This window comes from Lampetra planeri, chromosome 15 (assembly GCF_965212315.1).
Source record: "Lampetra planeri chromosome 15, kcLamPlan1.2.h2, whole genome shotgun sequence".
Taxonomy (NCBI): Eukaryota; Metazoa; Chordata; class Hyperoartia; order Petromyzontiformes; family Petromyzontidae; genus Lampetra; species Lampetra planeri.
The window spans coordinates 13,606,791-13,630,578 of NC_136121.1; the positions used below are offsets into that span (position 1 = coordinate 13,606,791).

At 45.2% G+C, this 23,788-nt stretch overlaps 1 protein-coding gene across 3 annotated transcripts; it reads right to left on the reverse strand.

The window, feature by feature from the left end:
* Nucleotides 1–189: 189 nt before the first annotated feature.
* EIF5B (eukaryotic translation initiation factor 5B) lies at nucleotides 190–23,085 on the reverse strand. Of its 3 annotated transcripts, none has more exons than XM_078601188.1 (24): nucleotides 22,914–23,085; nucleotides 18,821–18,949; nucleotides 18,331–18,418; nucleotides 15,163–15,922; nucleotides 14,396–14,640; nucleotides 13,835–13,985; nucleotides 13,207–13,326; nucleotides 12,988–13,062; nucleotides 12,678–12,764; nucleotides 11,794–12,050; nucleotides 11,542–11,649; nucleotides 11,269–11,379; nucleotides 10,779–10,846; nucleotides 10,175–10,316; nucleotides 9,561–9,692; nucleotides 8,578–8,760; nucleotides 7,307–7,468; nucleotides 6,333–6,464; nucleotides 5,422–5,553; nucleotides 4,931–5,007; nucleotides 3,754–3,918; nucleotides 2,751–2,889; nucleotides 2,476–2,637; nucleotides 190–2,024 (listed from the first exon to the last, which is right to left on the reverse strand). In XM_078601188.1, exons 1-24 carry the CDS (start codon nucleotides 22,946–22,948, stop codon nucleotides 1,917–1,919), a joined length of 3,768 nt encoding a protein of 1,255 aa, XP_078457314.1. In that variant the 5' UTR covers nucleotides 22,949–23,085; the 3' UTR covers nucleotides 190–1,916. The 3 variants fall into 3 exon arrangements, with proteins under 3 accessions (XP_078457314.1, XP_078457316.1, XP_078457313.1); XM_078601190.1 differs by lacking the exon at nucleotides 22,914–23,085 and adding an exon at nucleotides 20,091–20,395 and having other exon boundaries at nucleotides 12,988–13,059; XM_078601187.1 differs by lacking the exon at nucleotides 22,914–23,085 and adding an exon at nucleotides 20,091–20,395.
* Between the last annotated feature and the right edge of the window lie 703 nt (nucleotides 23,086–23,788).

A 23,788-nucleotide genomic window follows, 5' to 3' on the forward strand; every position in this document is an offset into this window, starting at 1 on the left:
CGTCTGCTGCAAGATGCATTGTTCGGGCGAGCGATGGGTGGGTATTTTTCGATTGGTCACTGAGCTTCGTGTGGGATTCTGGTGTAATTTTCAGCAGTGGCGGTTGACATGCCGTTCTTGTGACTTCCACTTGCTTACATCTGTACAAGACTGACCCACTTCCTTAAAAAGCAGAAAGTTACCAAGATGGCAAATACATAAGCACGATCTTTTATTTAAGAATGTATTCTCTTTTGGCAAAAAGGAATGGTAATCCAGGGACTGAGCAGAACCCAGATATGTTACTTTCAAGCCCAAAGGTTAAGAAGAATGCCACCTGACAATGGCATTATACACGGTGTTCCGATCTTCGTGACCCACCAATCAGTCTCTCCACCTGATACCAATTTTCTCCATTCAAATACAAAACTCCTCAGATACTGCAACGTGTCCGATGATTTTGTAAACGTGTCTCACGTGATGAAAGTGAGCGCCAACTGGATATCATTTATGCAGGCGTGATCTTGTGTTTAGATTTAGAGGGGGGCAGTTTTCAAGTCAGATTGGGGGTGGGCGGAGGCGTTTGCATTAATCTATTTAGTGCATTACACTACGAACCCGATCACAAATTCGATTCCCTGCCATTTCTAAGATAAGTAGCAAGCGATATCCGAACGGGTCCTGCCACCTTCCTTACCATCACCCCCCACCCCCCTCCGATGATCGATATGGCATGTGAAGGCTTTATAAATCGAGTAGTGAATTAAGAGTGTGGCTGAAAAGAATTATTTTAATTTGAACCCGTTACTCCTCTACATCGCGTGGGATGCGTTTGCCAATCGTAGCGCATGCGCCGACTTTGCATTTCAATGGAGAAGATCGATAAATGTGGAAATGTAGACATCGCGGGCCAAATGCAGCGGTGTTTTGGAAACTGCAGCGTAATGCATAGTTCCAAGGTGCATTGTCGCTGAAGCTCATCTTCGTGGTAGAATGTGCATGGGCTTCTGCTGGCGGTGACTGCTCCAGGCAGGACGATGGCGCTGTCTTACCAGGGAATAACAATAGGCGGCGGTGGTGCCTCAGGGACACCGCCAACGCGTTTTACTTTACAGCAGGGCAGACAGCAGCGTCTTTCGGAAATCTCCCGTGAAGGATCAAGGCAAAGTGCACCACAGCATCAGAATTCCTTTTTCCCCACAGTGCACGGCAGGGAACACTGGAGCAGAGGGGACATGCCCGCACACATGCAATCGCTTGATGGAATCGCCTGTTCAGAAGGAAAAATTCAATCTCGCAGGCTCGCCGCTGTATTGCGGACGCGACAGGGCGCTCGCGCTGGCGGCAGTTGCCACCGGATGACGGAGACTATGGCGACGATGTTAAACCAGACATGTTAGCGTCTAACACGCCCCTTAACCGTGTACGCAAGCAGCTGCGCACATCAACTTTGTATACAAAGTTTGAGAAATGTTGGATTTCATTATAAAATCGGCAGCAAAATCGAAATTTAGAAAAATGCAAATTACCCTTTTTTCAACGGTGTGCCCAGTTACAAAGCAAGCCAAAATGCTTTCGCACAATTTTTGTATCTTTTGCTTTTTATTCTTTTGAAATTAAATAAACAGATTGACGTTGCAAACAAATGCAGCAAACTACTGTGGGGGCAACCTTGGAGGGGCAACCTTGGAGAGACAACCAATCTGCCCTAAAAATCCAATACCTACCTACATGTGATCAATTTTTATCGAATCCTTCGGGCATCACCAAAGCAACCTTGCGCAAAAGCTCTCACAAGTCGCACACCCTTCATCTCCGTGGCCGGGGGAGGGAGGGTGCGGCGCTCCGTGTCCTTCGAACGACGACGAACACGGACAAAGTTTCCGGGTGGATTTTCTTTGACGTGTCGTGCTGACGCCACCTCGATCTTACGGGTGTCATAAGATCTCGAAGGTCTTTTTGAGTTCCACAATGAGCTGCCAGTCTGTCTTGGACATCTCATCCCGGAACCAATCTTTGAGCGCGTCGATGGATGCTCGGCTGATCTGCAACGCGGAAGAGAAAAGAGGCCATCGATCAGGGTACTGTACATCAACCAAATATTTGTTAAGCATTGCACAATACACTCACCGATGCTTAAAAATAATCGCACTATTTGGCATTTCAATGATCCAATTACTTACAGCCCTTTGACCACTCCTAGCTGAAGGAGGTCTGCATGCTGTGTAATTCACGGGGATTTTTGTTACCATTCCTCAACATGCTGGTTAGTGTGGATTGGTGAAGCATGGGGGGGGAGAGGCAGGACCGGTTTAGATATCATTCGCCACTGATAACAGCTGTGGCTGGGAATCCAATTTGGATTGCTCGGGTTATAGCATGGTGCGCTAATCACTGCGCCACTGTTCCCCGCCTCCTGAGATTCTATCCATGCTTTTATTGCAAGGACACGTGCCGCACTGAGAATAAACCGTCTGCCGTCCGTGCGCCGTTCACCTTGCTCACGAGGAAGTCCGAGGCCTCAAAGTGGCGACCGAACATCTTGGGGGCCTCCCCTGGCACGGGCTCAATCTTGATGCACACCTCTTGGCCCTTGCGAGCCACATCAACTGCCTTGTGGTTGATTTCCAGGCTCGTCACCACTCCCACATCCACAAACTGCGATGCATGAGCACACACACACGCGCCGTTAAGAGGGATCTGTGTAAGCAGCAAGCGATTTCACGCGGTCCTACTCTCCTGCTTTGTGTCTGTATAGCGGCCGTACTCACCCCCTTGGAGGGGACGCATATGGGGGTGCCGTTCTTGAGAATGCCGGCCTCTATATTGACTCCGCACACGATGGGGTCGCGGCTGTTGAAGATGAACTGCGGCAGGATGCGCAGCTTGCACGGGAACACCGCTATGTGCCTGCGGCAGCCCCACACGAACAGACAGACGGCGTTATTAGACGAGTCACTCTCGCTTCAACAAGGACAATGAATGACATGCAGTTCTTAGTTTAACAGACACCGCAGCCAGGACTGGACGACAGTAAATTAGGGCACTGTAACGATTCATTAAATACAAATTCTGAAACTGACAATTCACGCATAGCATCGTGTGTGCGTGCGTATACCAACAATCAATTATATTAATATTTTTCTGTTGCGCGTCGTCACTTTAAGATGTTCTTTGTTCATGTTTTTGTTTGTTGCGGTTGCACCAGAGTCAAGAGCCGCATGGTTCACAGGGCTGCACCTAATTAAATGAAAACTGAATCGAGACTAGGAGTCAATTATAATTACAATTTCATTAGCACTGTAAGCTGAAACTACAATTGCGTTTGCGATTGTAATGCTTTACTAATTACACAATTGCAAGTGTAATTGACTTCAGGTGTGCCTGAATCGTAACAATCATTACACCCCTGTGAAATGGTCATAAAAAACACACACACAACTTCAACTGCTTTGCTTTGCATTAGCCAAGAGCAATTCACCAATAACAACAAATTGCCCCCAGGACCTAAAACAACCAAATATTTGTTAAACATTCCAGTGGGCTTTGCCTGGTAGGATGGGGATGGTTGAGTTGTATTTGCATGCTTTTGGGTGATTTGTTTCCCTTTCCTGTACTTTGCACTCCTCATCGTGTTTTTGTTCTGTTTGTTGTTGAAACGTTCTCACCCCGTGCCCCGACTGTAAGTCTGTGATAAAGAGCTTTATAGCTCATCGGATTCCTCCAGTGTAAATAAACATTCAGATTCTGAATGAGCCGAGGGCTCGGCCGTACCTGAACTCTTCCTGCTTGCGCCGCTTGAGGTCGGCTCGGTACTTGGTGAAAGCGTCGAAGAGGTGGTAGATGATGTCGGCGCTGAAGATCTTCACTCCCAGGCTTTCGGCCATGTCCTGGGCCTCGCGTTCCACCTTCACGTCGAACGCCAGGATGACGGCATACCTGCACCACGCCGACAGCAGCCACGATGGCAATGACAACCGGAACGGCAACGCATGTCGCAGCAAGAGCAATCGACGTTGCAGCAATGTCACCATCAACCCTATGGGGGAGCTGCAGTACTTTGTCATTTTATTCAGCTTTGTGAATCCATTTTAGTGGATAAAAGCATCGTGATGCTATGTCAATCATGTGGGTTGAGCATATTTAATCACACCATACGAAAGAGGATCACACAAATCTGTGTGGGTTGGTGAAGGGTGCGGACAGCCGAGGACCAGATTAGGTATGTCACCACTGATGTTAGCGATGGCTGGGAATCAAACTCAGGTGACATGTTCAGAGTGCAGTATGCCGACTGCTGCACCCTTAACCATTTGTGCATGCAAAGAGTAACTTTTTTGATTGATATCGAAAAGTTATTTGAGACTTCTGTGAACGTTACTGGAAGGCTGGGTCAATAACAAATCATAAACACGAAGCTAAAATAACCTTAGAAAGGTACACCCAAAAAACAAAGAGCTCTTATCTTGTAGCTTGATAATTGGGCAGATTTCTGGACTGTCCAAACACAACTTTGAATTATGATGATGTTGGCCATTATAGAACCCCAGCAACATCTCTGTGACAATCCAATATATTTTATTCAGCCAATGCAGCTATAATCAAACTCTGTGCCTCGCCATAACTTTTAATCTCTCTTGTCTTATGAAGAAAGTTGCAAGCCCATGTGAGATAGCCAGGGTTTCACAACCAAACTACGAAATAAAATCCAATTATTTTTGGGTTGCATATTTCCCTTAAGTAATCCTGGCCAAAGTTGCGTTGACTGCTCGAACTTTATAGCAGAAACTATCACCAATGATGTCAGTTGATACCAGTTGCACAGAACTGCAGGATCGAGCCACACTTCTTGTTCTTCTTTCGTACGGCTGATGTAGATGCAGAACAACAACCACAATATCACATTCAGGTGGTCACGGCAGGCAAGCGCGTCAGGAGTCGCCGCACTTACTGGCTGTCATGTTCCAGCATGATGGATGCTTTCATGATGTCTCGCTTATGAACCGGGCCAATGTTAATTCCGGAGTACTGTCAAAAAAGAGAAGATATTTGTAAAAATAAACATTTAAGTACACAAAAAATCGAAACACCACAATTTAGAGTTTATTGTGAGAATGTGCTAAACATCGCTATCACACATCAGCAATGGGTATTCCATATGCATGTGGTGGTAAGGCTTTTACACTTTCTTTCCAGTTGTAGTTTTATATTTCTTGTACTTTTTATTAACTGTAAAACACTTGCGATAAAACTTCCCGTGAAATTAACTAATATATCCCAATATAGCAATAACAACAAATGTATATATTTTTTTAAATAAAAGAACTATCCACTCTCGCTCTGAACATATCAAGGCCCCGGGTTGACAGGCTCACAACGGCACAGCTTTAGTTTCATATTTTTCTGCAGCGTGCCGAGTGGTAGAAATCGTGCGGGACTCACGGGGATGATGGACGTGCGCAGAAACTCCAGCAGCGCCTCCAGCGAGCCCAGCGTGGACGCCTGCACGTAAACGCCGCGCTCCTCCAGCTTGATGGCGCTCAGCGTCTGCTTCAGCTCATTCTCCATCTCGTCCTACGGTGCAGAGGGGACAGAGGCATCACGCACAGCTGTTACAGTTTACCGTGTTCCCATCAAATTCACTCCACTCATGGCGAAGACTCGGTCTGCCAGGCTGTTTCATCTCACCCACCCTGGGTTGAACTGTTACACTGCAGGTCGCTACAACACAAACTCACCCACTCACCACACCCACTCACCTCACTGCAGGCTTTTGAATTCCCTGCCATCTCGTTTCTTTTACCAAGCTCTTATAACAACCCATTGGGGCATGTGCTGCTATAGGAAGCAACTACGAAGGCTGGCACAGATCACGGGGACGTGGGTGGTGAACACCATATCGAACCGCCTTTGTCTCCCCAGTGCTGCTATTTAACACTTCGCACCCAGTACTCATTTAAGCCTGAGTCTACCTAGGAGCGGCCGAGGACCGGTTCAAATATTTGCCACTGCTATTATTGGCCATGAGCGGGAATCGAGTTTGAGTCGCTGGGTTCGTAGTGCAGCAGTACGCTCACCACTACGCTACCGCTCCACACACAAAGACACAACAACAACACAACACACGCCATTCACCACTGAGTGGCGGTGACGTCACCACAATGCCTGTGCCAGGCCAGGTGCACTTTGAGGCCATGTGAAGTGTCGAAGGATCGCTGACAAGGTCACGGGACAGACCCAAGTGGTTGACTGACTGAGATGACTGGCGGATGCACCAGCTGTGCACCCTACTGTGCTAACACAAAGACACAAAGACACACACACACACGGCCTCAAACAAAGAAGACACGCACCCGGAGCACGGGGACCTCGTCGTCGTGACATGCCACCAGCAGCGGCAGCCCAGCGAGCGCCTTCTCCAGGTCCTTGGCGATGATCTTCACACCCTGCGCCGCCACCACCTCCTTGAACTTCTCGTATTGATTCTGCATAGACGATTGCACAGCGTGTATTGATATAGCCTTGATGGGTATAACATGTGACTGTTATTAACGCTTTACAGTTAAGGCTGAAACCGTTGATGCATTATCTGCCCGTCTGCCTATATGTAGGGAGGTCAGATAACTCTCAAAGGTGATCCAATATAAACAAAGCTGTAATATCAAGTTATGTTGCTAATTGACTTGCCCGACTGAAAACCAGCCAAATTAATCAAAGGGTTGCCTAAAATTAGCAACACAAACCAGCGCAAAAAAAAACTATTTTGCAAATATATATAAAACACGTTTTGTCCCAACAGCTACTGTCCTGTCAGTTAAATATTTCCGGAGATAAAATGCATGTTAGCAATTGGTAAGGAATCCATGCATGTCAAAATAAAGAAACCTCTGTAAAAAAGGGGGAGAACATACAAACTCTACACAAAGGCACCCAAGGCAGGAATCGAACCCAGGACCTTAAAACTCACCTATTCGTACAGGCCTTCCTCGTCACTAAAATAAAAAAAAACAATTTTGTTGTCCCATTGGATTACTCTGCAATTATTTTTCACTTTTATCATAGTTCTTCATTTTATTGTAAGTTCAAGAGTAGTGATTGACATTGTTATTATCATATTTCTACTTTGCTTATATTGTATCTATTCTTGTGAGTGTAATTGTATTTCTATGTATAGTGCTTTGGGATACTTAAATATGAAAAGGCGCTTTATGAAGAGATTATTGTGATCAACTTCCTGCTGCGAGGCACAAGTGTCACCACACTGCTGTCCCCCTGCTGTCCAGGATGAGTGCAACATCAGATCGGTCGAATGACATGCGGCGCTCACTTTTACGCGGAGTTCCTTGAGTGGCTGCGGCATGAGCAAACCCCGGATCTGCGTCACGATGGGGCCTTCCACCCCTGCCAGCACAATGGTCTCTCCCTCGCGAAGTATTCCATTGGTGAGCACCACATCAATGGTCGTGCCCAACCCAGGGAGAGACTTCACCTGCACAGCGAGAGGGGGGAGGGCAAAGGGACTATAAGTCACATGGAATGATCTCCCAGACACGCCAATGTATGCACCAGTCAACTAATTTATAATCTTTAATTAAAACACAATTGTACAAAATGTGTAACTGTGATAGCTACAGTACATTAAATATGAAAAGTGTGCACACCATAAAATAGTTTATGTAATTATTTATGTGGTTGACCGAGTGTGAGATTTATTCTATAAGTCACATTTTAAATGTGTGTGTGTATACGTGTCATTCCGGGTTTACTATGCATGTGTCAATTGACACGCTTGCAAATGAGACATTCCATCTCAAGGGATTTTTCCACGTGTTATATTTTAATGCATAAAATAAAACATAAAAGCCACCATGGTCAATTAATGACAGTTCTGTGTTTAAATCCAGCTGTGTTTGTGTGGAGAGGCCTACAGACAGCATTCTTGTGTGAAGCTATTCAATACATCTCAGGCCTTATCTATTGTCATTTGTTTACATACAATAAATGTATAATTTTAACATCACCATCAACACTATAAACTGTATTTATAACCAGGCAAGCTCACCTGCCTCTTAGCTAGAATGTATTTGTGAGTAAGAGACCAAAGTACAGAAGTGACACTAGAAATAACATCAACTGAGGCACTCCTGCAACTTCAAAAACTATCTCTTCGAAATTAAACTGCAAACTTATTTCTGACAGCCAAGCTACACGTACGGTATTTACAATAGATTTGTTTGGGTCCCATCTCACTGAAATGAGCGACACCAGAATAGACAGTGAACAATACACGTGTAGTTTCTTAATGCAATTCCAAACATGCATCTCTCAGAGCTTGTGTGTTCCATTTTCTTTGTCAATGTCCAATTTTCTGATCCATATGCCATTACAGGTAACACGCATGAATACATTTTTTTTTTATTCAGGCACATTGGTAAAAAGAGGAACACATGAATTCCAGAACATTACAAAGTCAGAGGCGTATACATATGGTTTCTCACGAGCTGCTTGAGGATGCTAGCCCACCAATGGGTGGGAAAGGGAGGTGCCCTGAGCATCAAGTTCAGCACTGGGGGAAGGAAGGGGAGGGGGGGGGCTCACCTCCATGACTTGTGCCGAGAGCTCAGGCGAGTAGGCCACCCGCTTGGCGAGCAGCGTCTGCGTGAGCTCCACGACGAGGGCGATGAGGTTGCCCATGCCGTCGCCCGTGTGGGCCGACGTGGGCACCATCGACAGGTACGTGCGCGTGTCCTTGTTCTCGTAGAACAGCGCCGCATTCAGGCCCTGCCCGCAGGACAACGCGGACGCAAGGGGAAACGAACCGCGAGTCGCTAAACACGCGTCGCTGACTGGGTGACTTTGCACGGGTGAGATTTCCCACGTACGGCCGGATGGATTGGGATGGATAAGTCAATGCAAGTGGCTTCAGTTGATGTGTGGTGGAATGCTCCAATTAATTTTCGTAGCTCACAGTGGTTCTCCATGTGCTACATGCAGGAATACAACACGAGTAGACATGTGAATTATGTTATTTATCCATAAAGCATCAATGAGTCGCTATACTCATTTTCAGGAAGGTTGCATTTGGCCAATTTTTATTTTCAAGTGTTTTGCATTTGGGAGGAAACTTATTAATCACAGCAAGGCCACACACATTCCAGTGGATAACAAATAAAACTACACCGATGAGAAGGGCTCGCAATCCACTTTCTGCACTGCCAGCTCCCTGAGCCATTTCACAGCCATGTGAGGGAGGGCGTTAATAAAAAAAATCCATTCACATATCATTTCCTCCAAAGTGATGGTAAGAAGAAAACATTCAGCCAATGTGATAACCACAACAAATAAACATATAAATTCAAATGCTAGTGTGTGCTATCCTCCCGCAACAAAGATTTGAAAACTTTTTTTTTCATGTTTTTTTAATGTTTTTTTTTAAAATGTTTTACCTACGTGACTTTATCGAAAAAACCTAAGAATATGAATCCTTGCAGTCACGAAAGCTTCAAATCTAGAAACATCAAGTGAACAGAGCGTCTCAACGTGCGGCCTCGCGCGTCGCGAACTATCCGGCCGCTGCTCACCTGCTCGGCAAACTGCGCGATGATGGACTTGACGCGCACATCAAATTCATCTTTAGTGTTCTTCTTCTGCTTCTTGATGGTGAAGACAACGTCGGAGTCTGGCCCACGTTTCCAGTCGTACAGCCGGTCGATCTGCACACACACACACAGCAGTGGCAACAGCAACACAAAAACAAACCACACACGTGAAGCCACGAAACCAAGACTTTGGATATTAACAAGTATAATAATTATTTTTTCTGCCTTTGTCAACCCACAGGATTCAGTGTAGTAGTGTAACAACTGAGACAACACTGCCCTGCATTGAGAAGTTAATTACATGAAAAAATATGAATAATAATCTTTACATCAGCAGTTTTACAGCACAAGCGAAACAGAGGCCCTAAAACGCGAACAAATACTCGTCAATCAACAGTACAGCATTTAAGGTTACGCATCAATTTCTAATTGACAGGCAAGGACCTACTGAAACACAAAATCATATATAAGATAGACAAGAATAAAAAAGTAAATAACAAGTTAAATCTATTGTTTATTTCTTCCACCAGCATTTATGCCTATCTCCGGCCCTGCTGAGCGAGCCCAACAGCTAAATGTCCCACACCCCAATGCACCTTGTTGAGGGCCACAATGAACGGACACTTCTTGGTCTTGAGTAGGTTGATGGACTCGATGGTCTGTGGCTCCAGGCCGTGCATGACGTCCACCACGAGGATGGCGATGTCGCACAGAGAGCTCCCACGGTTGCGCAGGTTGCTGAATTGTCACGGGCGCCACCACAACACACGGTACAGTGCAGACCAATGTCATTCCACTGCTGGATGAGTGGTTGTTTAATAATACTTGATTCAGCTAGGTTGGCGATGTTAGCCTTGGCCTTGGAATACAACTCAGGTTGGTGGGTTTCACAGCGCAGTGCGCAGCAGAACAGCGCGTAGCAACCACTCCATAGCCACTGCACACACAATGCAATTTGCAACACAGCACAGATAGCACAATGCGTGATATAGGGGAAAATGTGAGCACAATACGTCTTTTACTCTTAGCACCATCAGTTATGATCTATCAATATATTTACATCAGGTTTTATCAATGTTGAATGACATGCGAGGAAAAAAATTCGGAAAGCCACAAAGATTATGTGCAAAAATGTCCACCACAAAGTTTTCATGATAAATGCTGTAGCTGGTCAGCACCATGTTGAGCACAAGAAGTTACCTGAATGACTCGTGACCAGGTGTGTCGATGATGAGCATGCCAGGCAGCTTGATGGCATCCCGGTCAAACTGAGACAGCGAGAGAAAGGGAGAGAGATGGCCAACACACAAATACGAAAATCTCATCAGTTAACCAATTCACAGTTGTCCACCGTTTAAGGTGCTAGATGCAGAATCTAACTTTATTTCAGGTGGCAGGAGGGCCAAACTGAACTAAACAGCTGCTTGACAAGGACGACCAGCCAAAACAATCGGCAGGGACGACAGTTACAGGACATTGCAAGTTGGAAGTGTGCAAACTCCTATGGAGCAAAAACAAACATTATTTGCATGAAACAAGCCAAACCAATACAGTGCTTAAAAACAAATTAAAAAGTTTCACAAATTCCTACCACAGATGTATGGACATAACAAAGCTTAGTTACAGCATCCACAATTATGGCATAGGTAATCTTGCAGCATGGCCTTAAAACATGCAACAGAGCCCTCACTTCTTTGATCATCTTGGTCTGCTCCTTGATGGCATCGAGCGGCACGTTGGTAGCTCCGATCTGCTGCGTGATGCCACCCGCCTCCCCATCCTGCACGTGCGTGTGCCGTAGCTGAGCTCCGACAGGCGTGACAAGACAACACAAATACATGAGCGCACCTCCACCACCTAGAACGTGTCAATCCCTACACTCTTACAACTCAGCAGAAGAAATCTCAGATATATCCGGCAACCACAGTCAGTTGTCGGCAAAGCACAGCTCTGCGGTTGGTACCTTGTCGAGGATTTTGGTTTTGCCCGTGTCTACGTGACCCAGCACGCAAATCACCGGTGCTCGCAGCCTATCCAATGTCACTTGGGTCAAGTTGTCTGCTCGACGTTTCTAAAAAAGAACATCGTAAATGCATTTGGTGAACATTAGCAAAAACGGAGACATCTATTCATGCCAATCCACGTGCCACACGCATCATTCATGCACGTAAAAAAAGTCGTATAGAAGCATGCGCTGTGGTCGCACAGCACCGACCTCTATCCTCTTCTTCGCGTTGTCGTAAATCTTTTGCTCCTTCGTCCTGTCGTCGGTGTCCGACTCGGACTCCGACTCGGACTCGCTCTCGTCGTCATCATCTTCATCGTCGTCGTCGTCGTCCTTGCTGTCGTCGGCGCTGTCTACTTCGCTGCCGCTCTCCGTCTCCCTCTCTGCTGCCTCCTCGGGATGCCCGTCCACCGCCGATTCGCCGCCTTTCACCTCGATGTGCACCTTCTCCGGTGGTCGTGGGCCGTCTGGACAAGGCGACATGATGCACGTCACATGGATTCCTGGTACAGACAGCTTCCTTTACGATTAAAAGATGTGTACACGTACAGACATTTTTTAATCAAAGGCTGGATGAGGGCCTCCCCATGCTGTGCGGATGATCGTGTTTATTTGCACCACGCTTGAACCACGCTGATCGGGGCAGTTTTATGAAGGTGGGAAGCAAAGACATAGGAACAATATATGTTGGTCGTATAGCCATCTGCTGCCCACAACACAGCAGCCTATAACATCTGCGATGCAAAGTCATCACCAGCACTATCCAGGCTCAACCTTAAGCTTCCAAGATCTCACAAGATTGGGGACATTTTAGGCAATTTGGTCATAGACACAAACAGCAACATATTACACTATTTAAATATTACAACCTACTTTTATTCACGATTTGTATTTTTATTTATTTTTGAGCTCTTTGTCCATCTGGGTAGTCACAAGTCAGATGTTTATAACCCGAGCAAAGTCCGTTGATCTATACAGCTCTTTTTCAAGGGACGACTCATCATAGCACGTTGGTTTGCAGCACAAACACAAGGAACTGAGAGCCAACCATCACACCAAATTATTTCGGAGTCGCGGACACTGACTGCACTTACCTTCAGGTTCGTCTTTCGTATCGTTCGCCATCATCTCCCAGTCATCAAGCTCATCGTCCTGCTCTTCCGGTACGACCTCTTCCGTTGCTGTGAACAAGGGGTCATCCACCGCCCATTATTTTACGTACGTAACCAGCAACTTCAATAAAACAGATCCAAAGATTTGGTCTTGGGGGAGAATGGCTTCTCGCAGCTTTTCATTTTTGAGGTGGACAGAAAGAGAACTGTAGATTTAGGTAATTAACGATGTGAAGGCAAGGTTTGCTTGTGAGACTGAGTTCCCCAGCTTTGTCCATTGTATGATCCGCACCTGTTGGTTCTTCTACAGGCGACTCCACAGGTGCTTCTTCAACGGGAGTCGAAGCTTCATCAACTTCCATCACTTCTGCAATCCAAAATCGAAAACGTCAATGGGTGGAATCACAACTGACGACATTCAAAAATGTATTTCCCCACCACCAGCAAATTAAAAAGCAGTGTAAGAAACAGTGATGAGCGTCGATGAGAGTGCTTGGGGCTCAGTTGGCACCTGTTACTGCCGTGCCATCGGCTGCCTTGCTGTCCTGCGCCAGCTGCTTCTGCTTCTTGCGCCGGTCATCATACACCGGCCGCTTCTTCAGCCCAGCTTCCTTCGACGGAATCTCAAATCCTGACACAGGCGAATCCACGGGGCCAGAAATATTAATCATCACCGGCACTCTAGGTCAGTACGCTCCATTTCATCCAAACACATGCACACAATGGCAATCTTTTACGAATTACATTGTAGGTTCTCTTCAATACCCACTTTTACAGCCAACACCGTGTTGTGGCAAATTCCCTGAAGAAGTTACCAGGAGGCAAGAATATAATCATCAATTTTAAGCAAATCGGATTAGCAGTGGGCATGTAATTAAGTGGGAGTCAGAAGTCAATTAAATAATCGATTACTTCATTAATCTTGTGAATTCAGTTATTCTGGCGGTTGCAGGGTACAGGTGAACCAATTACATACAGCAAAACATATCAAATGTATCAGTTCTTAAGTGTACTATTATTATGAATGTACGAATCCATTTTAGCTGATGAATCGATGCAACATTAAATTTGTATCCAGCCACCAAATAAATATTTCCCACATTTCCTCCATTCCTCTTTCACACGACAGCTGCGGGTACCTTGCTCCTGGATGGCCTTCAGCATGGCCTCAGCACGTGCCTTGTCCTGCTTCTGCTTGTTGGACATGAGCTTCCCCTCCTGCTTCAGACGCTCCTTCCGCTCCTTCTCCTTCTGTTTTTTCCTTTCTTTTTTCTCTGCCTCCAGCCGTTCCTACATCCAGGGTGCAATGACCCAGACGCCAACGAACGAGGCACACGAGCAACCACCACCACGGTCGCCATGTTAGCCAGGCACAAGCGTGCATCCACAACGACCGGATTTGCTTGTCCTCGCTGGATGTTTAGTGTCAACATGCCAAGTGCTGAGCAAGGGTGGAGGGAGAAGGGGGGGGAGGTGTCAAGCTTGCTATAAACATTAACAGCTACCTCAATCAGCTAATTTAGTCAACAAATTCAGAAAATAAAATGCAACAGGAACAGTAATCAATTCAGTTACCGGTATATCAATTGCTTGCATGGAACAGAGGTTTCCAAAAGATATCTCCCACTGCTCATCAAAGGTAAACTCGGGGAAACATCCACTGTGGTCTACTGTGCCCCATGAGAGACGTGGAAGCCCACCTGCTCCAGGCATAGCGCCTCCGCCTCTTCCAGGCGTCGAATGCGCTCCTCCTCCTCGCGCTGGGCCCGCTCCTGCTCTTCGCGGCGCTGCTGCAGCACCTCCTGCATGGCCTTCACCGTCGCCTTGCTGATTCCCTTTTTCTTCTCGGGCTTCTCCTCGCCGGCGCCCTTCTCACCCGTCTTCTTTTTCTTGTCCTTTTTCTTCTTTTTCCCAGCACCATCATCCTCCTCCTCCTCGGCTGCCACTGAAGGAGAGCAAAAGGTGATGGAAGGGGCATTGAGCAAGGACACATTTAACATAAGATGAAAATGTATAAACGGCTTAAATTTCGATTTAAAGCTTTCGTGACTGCAGGGATTCATCTTCTTGGTTTTTTCGGTAAAGTCACTTCCCTTCTACGTGACTTTACCGAAAAAACCAAGAAGATATAAACGGCTTCCTTTGCTTTTGAAGCACCCATAAACTAGATACGAGTTAATTTGTCATGGTAAACGAAGCTGAACCAGGCATGGTGCCGCACCCTGTAACCCAACGCTCTGCAAGGGTTATTGAATCACGTAAATCTAGACATTCTTTACAACGTAACTGGCCAATATCGCAAGACTACTGAAAACGATTATTGACAGCGAGGCTTTATTTGATAAACTGCAATTATCACACAAATGTGATAATTCATAAATACTATAACTTCAACTTGCATTATTATATATTTAGCTCGATTAAAGAAACATGGCACAACAATAACAAAGTAATTCAAATAACAAACCTTCAGCATCAGCAGTTTCAGCTGCTGCTTTTGGCTCCTTGCTCTCTGGCGCTTTGGCAGGTGCTGCGGTGGCCTGGTCCTCCACCTTCTCCCCCCCCTCATTCGGTTTGGCCTGATCTTTCTTGAGCTTAATCTTCAGTTTCTCCTCTTCACGTTTTTTTCGTTCACGCTCCTTTTTCTCTGCTCGTTTTTGGGCAGCGGTCTTGACAGTCCTCTCTCCCTCCTCTACAACTTCATCATCACTCTCAGCCTTCACCTCCTTTGGCTTTTTCTTTTTCCCCTTCTTTGATATTCCTTCATCTTCCTCTTCTGAGTCCCCTTCACTCAGCTCCACCATGTCCTTTTGGGGCTGAATGGGCTCTTTTCCTCCAGGTTCCTCCTTGCTCGCAGTAGGTTTAATCGCACCTTTTTTCTTCTTACCCGCTGCATGTTCCTCTTGGTCCGAATCCACATCTTTCACAGAATCGGCACTAGGCTTATTTATTTGATCCTGCTCCTCATCAGATTCATCGCTGCCTTTTCGTTGTTGCTGTTTCCCCTTCTTTCCTTTCTTCTTGCCAACAGCAGGCAGCAGTTCCTCTTCAGACTCCTCATTCACTTCCTGCTTTTGTTTTCCCTTTTTCTTTCCCTTCTTCCCAGCCGTCGTTGCATCATCCTCCGGAGTGATCACTTCTTCCTCAGGTTTTTTCCCTGCTTTCTGCTGCTTGCCTTTGGCTCCCTTTTCCTGCTTGGAAGCACCTTGGCTCTCATCATCGCTCTCCTAAAACCATTAGGAGCACATTCATTGGCAGCATTACATGTAGGCCAATGCAATGTAACTTCCAGTTACAGATTAATTGATAATTAATAAAGACAATATTTTACGATGACACAAATGAGCAAAAATAGATACAATGTGAGAACATGTCATATTTATAATGAGAATTAGTTTTTCCAAGACTAAATGTTCCAATTACAACATCAGCAACCATCAAATCACTGGATTTGAACCCAGGATTGACAGCATTACAATTTCACTGCTTTAAAACAGCAATCACACTCTGTACCACCTGGCAACGCAATATATTTAAGGCTAAAATATTATACTAAAAAAACAAGTTCTCATACCATGGTAGGTTTTTACCCTTTTAACTGGTACAAAACTGACACCTTTATTCAAGGCATCATGTTTGCAATGACCACAACACAAGTAGTCAATAAAGCAAACAAAAAGAAGCAACTCTGATAAGGATAATAATATGCACTGTCATTGAAGTTGATTGGCCCACACCCGAGACGGCTTTCTTTAGAGCCTAGTCCCCATTGGTGTAGGGCCAGATGACACCAGAAGGCGTACAACTCAAAAACAGTGCAATATCAGAGTATTGAGAGTTCGGGGTAAACATTTACACTATGAGATCTCTTTTACCAGTGGCAATATATAATGGTAGGTTTTTACCCTTTTAACTGGTACAAAACTGACACCTTTATTCAAGGCATCATGTTTGCAATGACCACAACACAAGTAGTCAATAAAGCAAACAAAAAGAAGCAACTCTGATAAGGATAATAATATGCACTGTCATTGAAGTTGATTGGCCCACACCCGAGACGGCTTTCTTTAGAGCCTAGTCCCCATTGGTGTAGGGCCAGATGACACCAGAAGGCGTACAACTCAAAAACAGTGCAATATCAGAGTATTGAGAGTTCGGGGTAAACATTTACACTATGAGATCTCTTTTACCAGTGGCAAAATATAATGGTAGGTTTTTACCCTTTTAACTGGTACAAAACTGACACCTTAATTCAAGGCATCATGTTTGCAATGACCACAACACAAGTAGTCAATAAAGCAAACAAAAAGAAGCAACTCTGATAAGGATAATAATATGCACTGTCATTGAAGTTGATTGGCCCACACCCGAGACGGCTTTCTTTAGAGCCTAGTCCCCATTGGTGTAGGGCCAGATGACACCAGAAGGCGTACAACTCAAAAACAGTGCAATATCAGAGTATTGAGAGTTCGGGGTAAACATTTACACTATGAGATCTCTTTTACCAGTGGCAAAATATAATGGTAGGTTTTTACCCTTTTAACTTGTACAAAACTGACACCTTTATTCAAGGCATCATGTTTGCAATGACCACAACACAAGTAGTCAATAAAGCAAACAAAAAGAAGCAACTCTGATAAGGATAATAATATGCACTGTCATTGAAGTTGATTGGCCCACACCCGAGACGGCTTTCTTTAGAGCCTAGTCCCCATTGGTGTAGGGCCAGATGACACCAGAAGGCGTACAACTCAAAAACAGTGCAATATCAGAGTATTGAGAGTTCGGGGTAAACATTTACACTATGAGATCTCTTTTACCAGTGGCAAAATATAATGGTAGGTTTTTACCCTTTTAACTTGTACAAAACTGACACCTTTATTCAAGGCATCATGTTTGCAATGACCACAACACAAGTAGTCAATAAAGCAAACAAAAAGAAGCAACTCTGTATCTATTTTTGCTCACTGGTAAAAGAGATCTCATAGTGTAAATGTTTACCCCGAACTCTCAATACTCTGATATTGCACTGTTTTTGAGTTGTACGCCTTCTGGTGTCATCTGGCCCTACACCAATGGGGACTAGGCTCTAAAGAAAGCCGTCTCGGGTGTGGGCCAATCAACTTCAATGACAGTGCATATTATTATCCTTATCAGAGTTGCTTCTTTTTGTTTGCTTTATTGACTACTTGTGTTGTGGTCATTGCAAACATGATGCCTTGAATTAAGGTGTCAGTTTTGTACCAGTTAAAAGGGTAAAAACCTACCATTATATTTTGCCACTGGTAAAAGAGATCTCATAGTGTAAATGTTTACCCCGAACTCTCAATACTCTGATATTGCACTGTTTTTGAGTTGTACGCCTTCTGGTGTCATCTGGCCCTACACCAATGGGGACTAGGCTCTAAAGAAAGCCGTCTCGGGTGTGGGCCAATCAACTTCAATGACAGTGCATATTATTATCCTTATCAGAGTTGCTTCTTTTTGTTTGCTTTATTGACTACTTGTGTTGTGGTCATTGCAAACATGATGCCTTGAATAAAGGTGTCAGTTTTGTACCAGTTAAAAGGGTAAAAACCTACCATTATATTTTGCCACTGGTAAAAGAGATCTCATAGTGTAAAAGTTCTCATACCCTTGTTGCAACAGGCTTGGCCACCTCCTTCTTTACAGCTTCACTATCCAGAGACAACTCCTCCAGCTCTTTCAAGATGTCATCCTCACTGTAAAACACACACACACCCTAGTCAACCATGTGTGACATGTAACTATACACTATGATTGAGCTAAGCCTTTCATTGCGGACAATGGGAAAAAATGTATGCTACACATTCAAATATGAGAGTGGTACAAAAAAGTTCCAAAGCTAATACATAAATAATGAACAGAGACCACTGATGTTACTGACACATATGGCTCACGTTGGGTTTACTCAAACAGCCAGGCCAGTAAAACAATTGTTACAGCATGGCTTAAGAAATAAGTTTAGCGATCAATGGAATCAGCTGATTGGCACTATGATTGCAATGCAGAAAGGGTAGTTTTACACTGCACAGCCTATGTGTTTTGTACAGGCAAGTGGCCCGTGGGTTTGGGGTACAGGTGAGTGGCAATGGACTTGGCACCAGAATTCATTTTTTTGTTTCTTCCGCTTGCCCTTCTTCTCGCCACCTCCCTTGGCAGCCGGAGCTGAGCCAGCCGCTTCAATCTCCTCCGCCAGCGCATCAATGTCCACGTCGTCGGCATTGCCACCGCTGAACACAAGGGGTTAAACATGGGGTACAGGGACACACGTGAGTTGTACAACTATTCGTGTAGGCGTTTCAAGAAAATGTGCAAACACTGCCCTTGTGTCACTGTGATGGTTTAGAAAGTGGTCAAAAGCTCAGACATTCTAACAATTTTGTCACTCTGCTAATTTACAATAATGTATGTGCCCGGACAATTATTACAATTTACATATCTGAGTGATGATATGTTTACATCTCTCTTGACCCGTTTGATATTTAAAAATCGTCAAAGACAAGGCTTCTATTCTGCATGTCTTAGCAAAATATGCATTTACTTTCACTTGGTTTATCATTGGAATCAAGGGAATGTACTCCCTATTTCCACATTTCCACAAATATAGCCCCGTTCCCATTCACTCCATCCCAAACGCATTTATTGGAGAGGCGAAACATTTACAGTATACTGCATGTCCTCGTTTTAATAAAAAAGATCTTCGTTTATTGTCTAAATCTGTTATCCAACCCCTTTTTACTCAAATAGACACTTATTTGTCTATGTATACACAATGAAATGGACTGGCATAATTCATTTTTACTTTACATTTAAACACTTCCTTAACCTGCTGAAATAAAACACCTTAAAGCACAGCTGACATTGGTTTACATGACAAAGATAACATAAAACATGTGACGCAAACGGCCACAAGAAAAAAAAACTCCCAATATTAGCATATTCTCCAGTCTGTAACTAAATCCATAGTTCACGTACCAAAGAGAAGCATCTACAATGCCCTTAGACCCATATGGCTTAAAAGCCCACGCACTGCACATTACATGAGCAGGCCCATTATGCTGTACAAACAACACAAAACACCTCTCACTGTACCCAAATCACTAACACCTTTAATTTTGTGACCAATTAAGCTCAATTAAATCACCCACTAGCTTAACAATATAAAACACCGTCTCCTTTAATAACGCCACACGTCGCACCGCGGCCTATATCGTCGCAGAGCCTAGAGTATGGCCGGCCGCCCTCCACCTTTTACGGCATCCCCGCTAGTCGAGACCGGTCCCCCGCGTCCTTCGTCTTCGGGCTCGCGGCCACCCCGGGGTGTTGCGGACAACCAACAGGGCGAGCCGTGCCCGTCGTGGGTACACTCACTCGTCGTTCTGCTTCCCTTTCAGCTTCTTGCCCATGTCGGAGAGCCCCGGGAGTTTAACACGAATGTCGGAATGGCGCGATCACGGTCGGAGTGGGGTTCGTAAACTCGACGATTGCCTCCCCCCCCAGCCCTTGCGTCATTCGCGCCTAGTGGTTGATGGTGGTGGTGGTGTGTGTGATCGATCGCCGATACTCTATCGATAATTATCGGACGGTTGGTTATCTCAAAGCAATCACTGGTTCACGGGTACTGCGAGTAAGTTAACGGTGGCGTTGGTATAGGATCGCCTGTGATGGAATCGCCCGGAATGCAACAGATCTCGAATGCCAATCAGGCTGGAGGCTGGACAGTGATTGGAGTGATCACCATGCTTCAAAGGTGTTATAGGCTGCTGCGGGGCTGTGTGGTGGGCTGCAGAGAGCACTGCAGCAAATGCCATTATTGTACTGCACTACTATGCCCTCCCACACCCTCCCCAACCAACGACCACACGACACCGCCTTCACCAACCTGCACTGACCAGCACGGTGAAGTATGGTCAAACAACTCCCATGACCAGCAAGGTGAAGTATGGTCAAACAACTCCCATGACCAGCACGGTGAAGTATGGTCAAACAACTCCCATGACCTGCAGAGACATTGGGGGAGCCTCATCCAGAATTTGATTGACATGCACATGGTGTCAATGGGTAAGTTCACTCAGTCGAGTCAAGCCCTGCCATTCGCATGGGTGGGAAGCCCACAGACTCGTTTGAATATGAAAACAAAAATAGAGTAATTTAAAGCCCTCTGCCAAGCCACTGCTGGATGAAGGCCTCCTCACAGAAGGTCGGTCATGGGCCTTGTTTGACCATACATCACACTTATAACTACTGCGTACAACCTTCAAACAGTTAACCAGGTTGTTTGACCATACTTCACCACCCTGGTCAGAGTGCGGGTTGGTGAAACATGTGGGGGCTGGGCAGGTCATAAATCATCCGCCACTGATGATTGCCCATGGGTCGGGAATTTAACTCGGCTCAGAGCTCAGTGGGTGAGCCACTGCTCTCTATTCTAGATTTGAAGTTTTCGTGACTGCAAGAATCCATACTCTTTGGTTCTTTCGGTAAAGTCACGTAGGTGAAAAATAAAAAGCTCTCTAAATGAAGCACTGCATGCAAAAACGCACTAAAATCAGGTGATCGTTATACAACAAATTGTCCCAGGTAAGTAACGCACATATCAGTACAGTGTTACGGTAAACGGAATGCTGACCAGCCAAAAAATAACCTAGAGGCCAGGTAGGAAACGCGCATGGGACCCAACTTCAAATGCGTAAAAAATTAACCCGTAAAAACAAAGTTTTTCACTATAAATCCTTTATATGCGTGGCGGCTAGAGTCCTCTCGTCCTCTGGCTTGAGATGGCTGCCACCTATGGGTCAGATGATTGTCTGCCAGCATTAAGCAATTGGTAATTAAATATTGATTTTTTTTTTTCCCTAAACAGTGTAAAATTTTGGAAAACATTTTTCACGAAAATTAATTGTCACGCACAACGAGTCTGTGTGGAAAATGTCAGCTCGATTGGATCACGGGAAGTGTGTTAAAAAACGACCGAAAGATTTGCACAGTCGTAAGCGCGCAAGCAAGCACGCAAGCAAGCAAGCGAACTTAATATAAAAGATTTAAAAAAACACAAATTCATACAGTCGTAGTTAGTTTACCACCTCACATGGTGGCTTAGAAAACCTGCCAAGACACCACCACCGCTCGTGGGCTCACTGGGGAGGACACCGCAATGAAAATAAACCCACGAGCAAGTCAACTCGGTGTGTGGTCACAGCCAGACTTGGTTTCAATGAAGTTTCAAGTTAATTTAAAGTTAATTTATTAGGTGTAGCCCTGTGAGCCATTCGGCTCTTGAATCGGGTGCAACCGCAACAAACAAAAACATGAACAAGAAAACATCTTAAAGTGAATGTGACTATGTGCAAACAGAAAATCCAAGAAAAGACGGCAAAATATTGCAGAAAAATCACCGTACACCAACACTGTGTGCAAAAATCCCAGTGGGATGCAAGTCAAACAACAACAACCACAAGACAACTTAGATTAAGGCCATCAGTTCCTTTGGCACATTCAGATGTTGACTTCAAGCTTTCGTGACTGCGGGAATTTTTCTATCTCCGTGACTTTACCGCAAGACCCAAATAATACAATCAGATGTATTTATCTTAATTTGAGAAACGCAAATCCTGCTTGCCTTCTAAACCATAAAACATTATGGCAATGACACACGCAACCACAAGCAACTCGAAATTGGGTAAAGTACAGCATTTAATGAATCAACATTCTACATACCAAATCGTAGCTATTACGGCATAATAACACCCCTCAATCACGATGCTTGGCTCAAATTTAAATGTGTGTATTTTTTGCATTGTATGACATTGTGGGCACACGAACAACACACTATCCCACAGAGCACATAGGACGCGTTAAGAGCACAGGGGACAAATACCCCCTTTGTGTTACATACGTGGCACATGCGACACACTCAGAGGTTACACAATGGGGTACACACGGCACGCATAACATTACGTGAGAACATAAGAGACAATGGGTGCGTAGGATACACAAGAAACATCGTAAACATTGCTTGTACAAGGGGCCTACACCATCCCTCGCAGCCTCACCACCCTCGCTCGACCTCACGCCGCCGGCCTCGGGCCACCCTGCCCGGCGGAGCGACTATCCGAGCGGCGTGTCCATCTCGTACCAGCAGCAGCAGCTCCCCCCCCCCAACACTCGACCTCCCTCACGCCTCTCGTTACTTACGCCTCGTTCTGCTTGCCCTTCTGCTTCTTGCCCATGCCTCTGAGCCAAACGCGTAGTGATGAAGGCGAAAGGGACGTCGGGAGAGCGAACACGTGTCTGCCTGCAACATGAAGAACCTCTGCGGACTGGTGGTGGCCACGTGTGCGTACCCATCAGCACGAATGTTAACGCCTCCGAGTCGATAGATGTCGCTGTGTAGACATTCTAAAGTCAGACATTGTCGCGGGACAACTTGCCCCCGTTGTTCGCACTTCAATAACAGCCCGACGAGCAACGCGCCAAGCTAATTGTGAAATTATTGTAATTAACAAAGTGAATTTTTGATTTCAAGCTTTCGTGACTGCAGGGATTCATATTCTTGGTTCTTTCGGTAAAGTCACGTAGAAGGGAAATAATAAAATAAAATAAATATCAAACTATAAAAATTCTCACGACGTTTCGACTGCAACACAAGCAATCATCATCAGATGTGAAATCCACAGCAAGAAAATTTAGAAATTTTGAAATGTGTTTTAATGCGATTTGAAGCATGTTTTTTGGGGGGAGGGGGGCAGAGCTTTGTGACGTCATATTTGAGGGGGGGTCTGACTTTGTGTGACGACGGGGGGGGGGGTCAAAAATCGTCCAAAATCGCGTGACGTCATTTATGGACGGCCCCTAAAACCTGCCAGGTGTTTTTGTTTACATCAATGAAGTGAAAACCATTGACTCGTGATGAGCCAGGTGCCTTTGAAAAAAAGGCTACCGCCTCTGGTTATTATATTTAGCGTATAAAGTTCACTTTATATTCTTGGTTCTTTCGGTAAAGTCACGTAGAAGGGAAATAATGAAATAAAATAACATAAATATAAAATAAAATTATCACGTTTCGACTG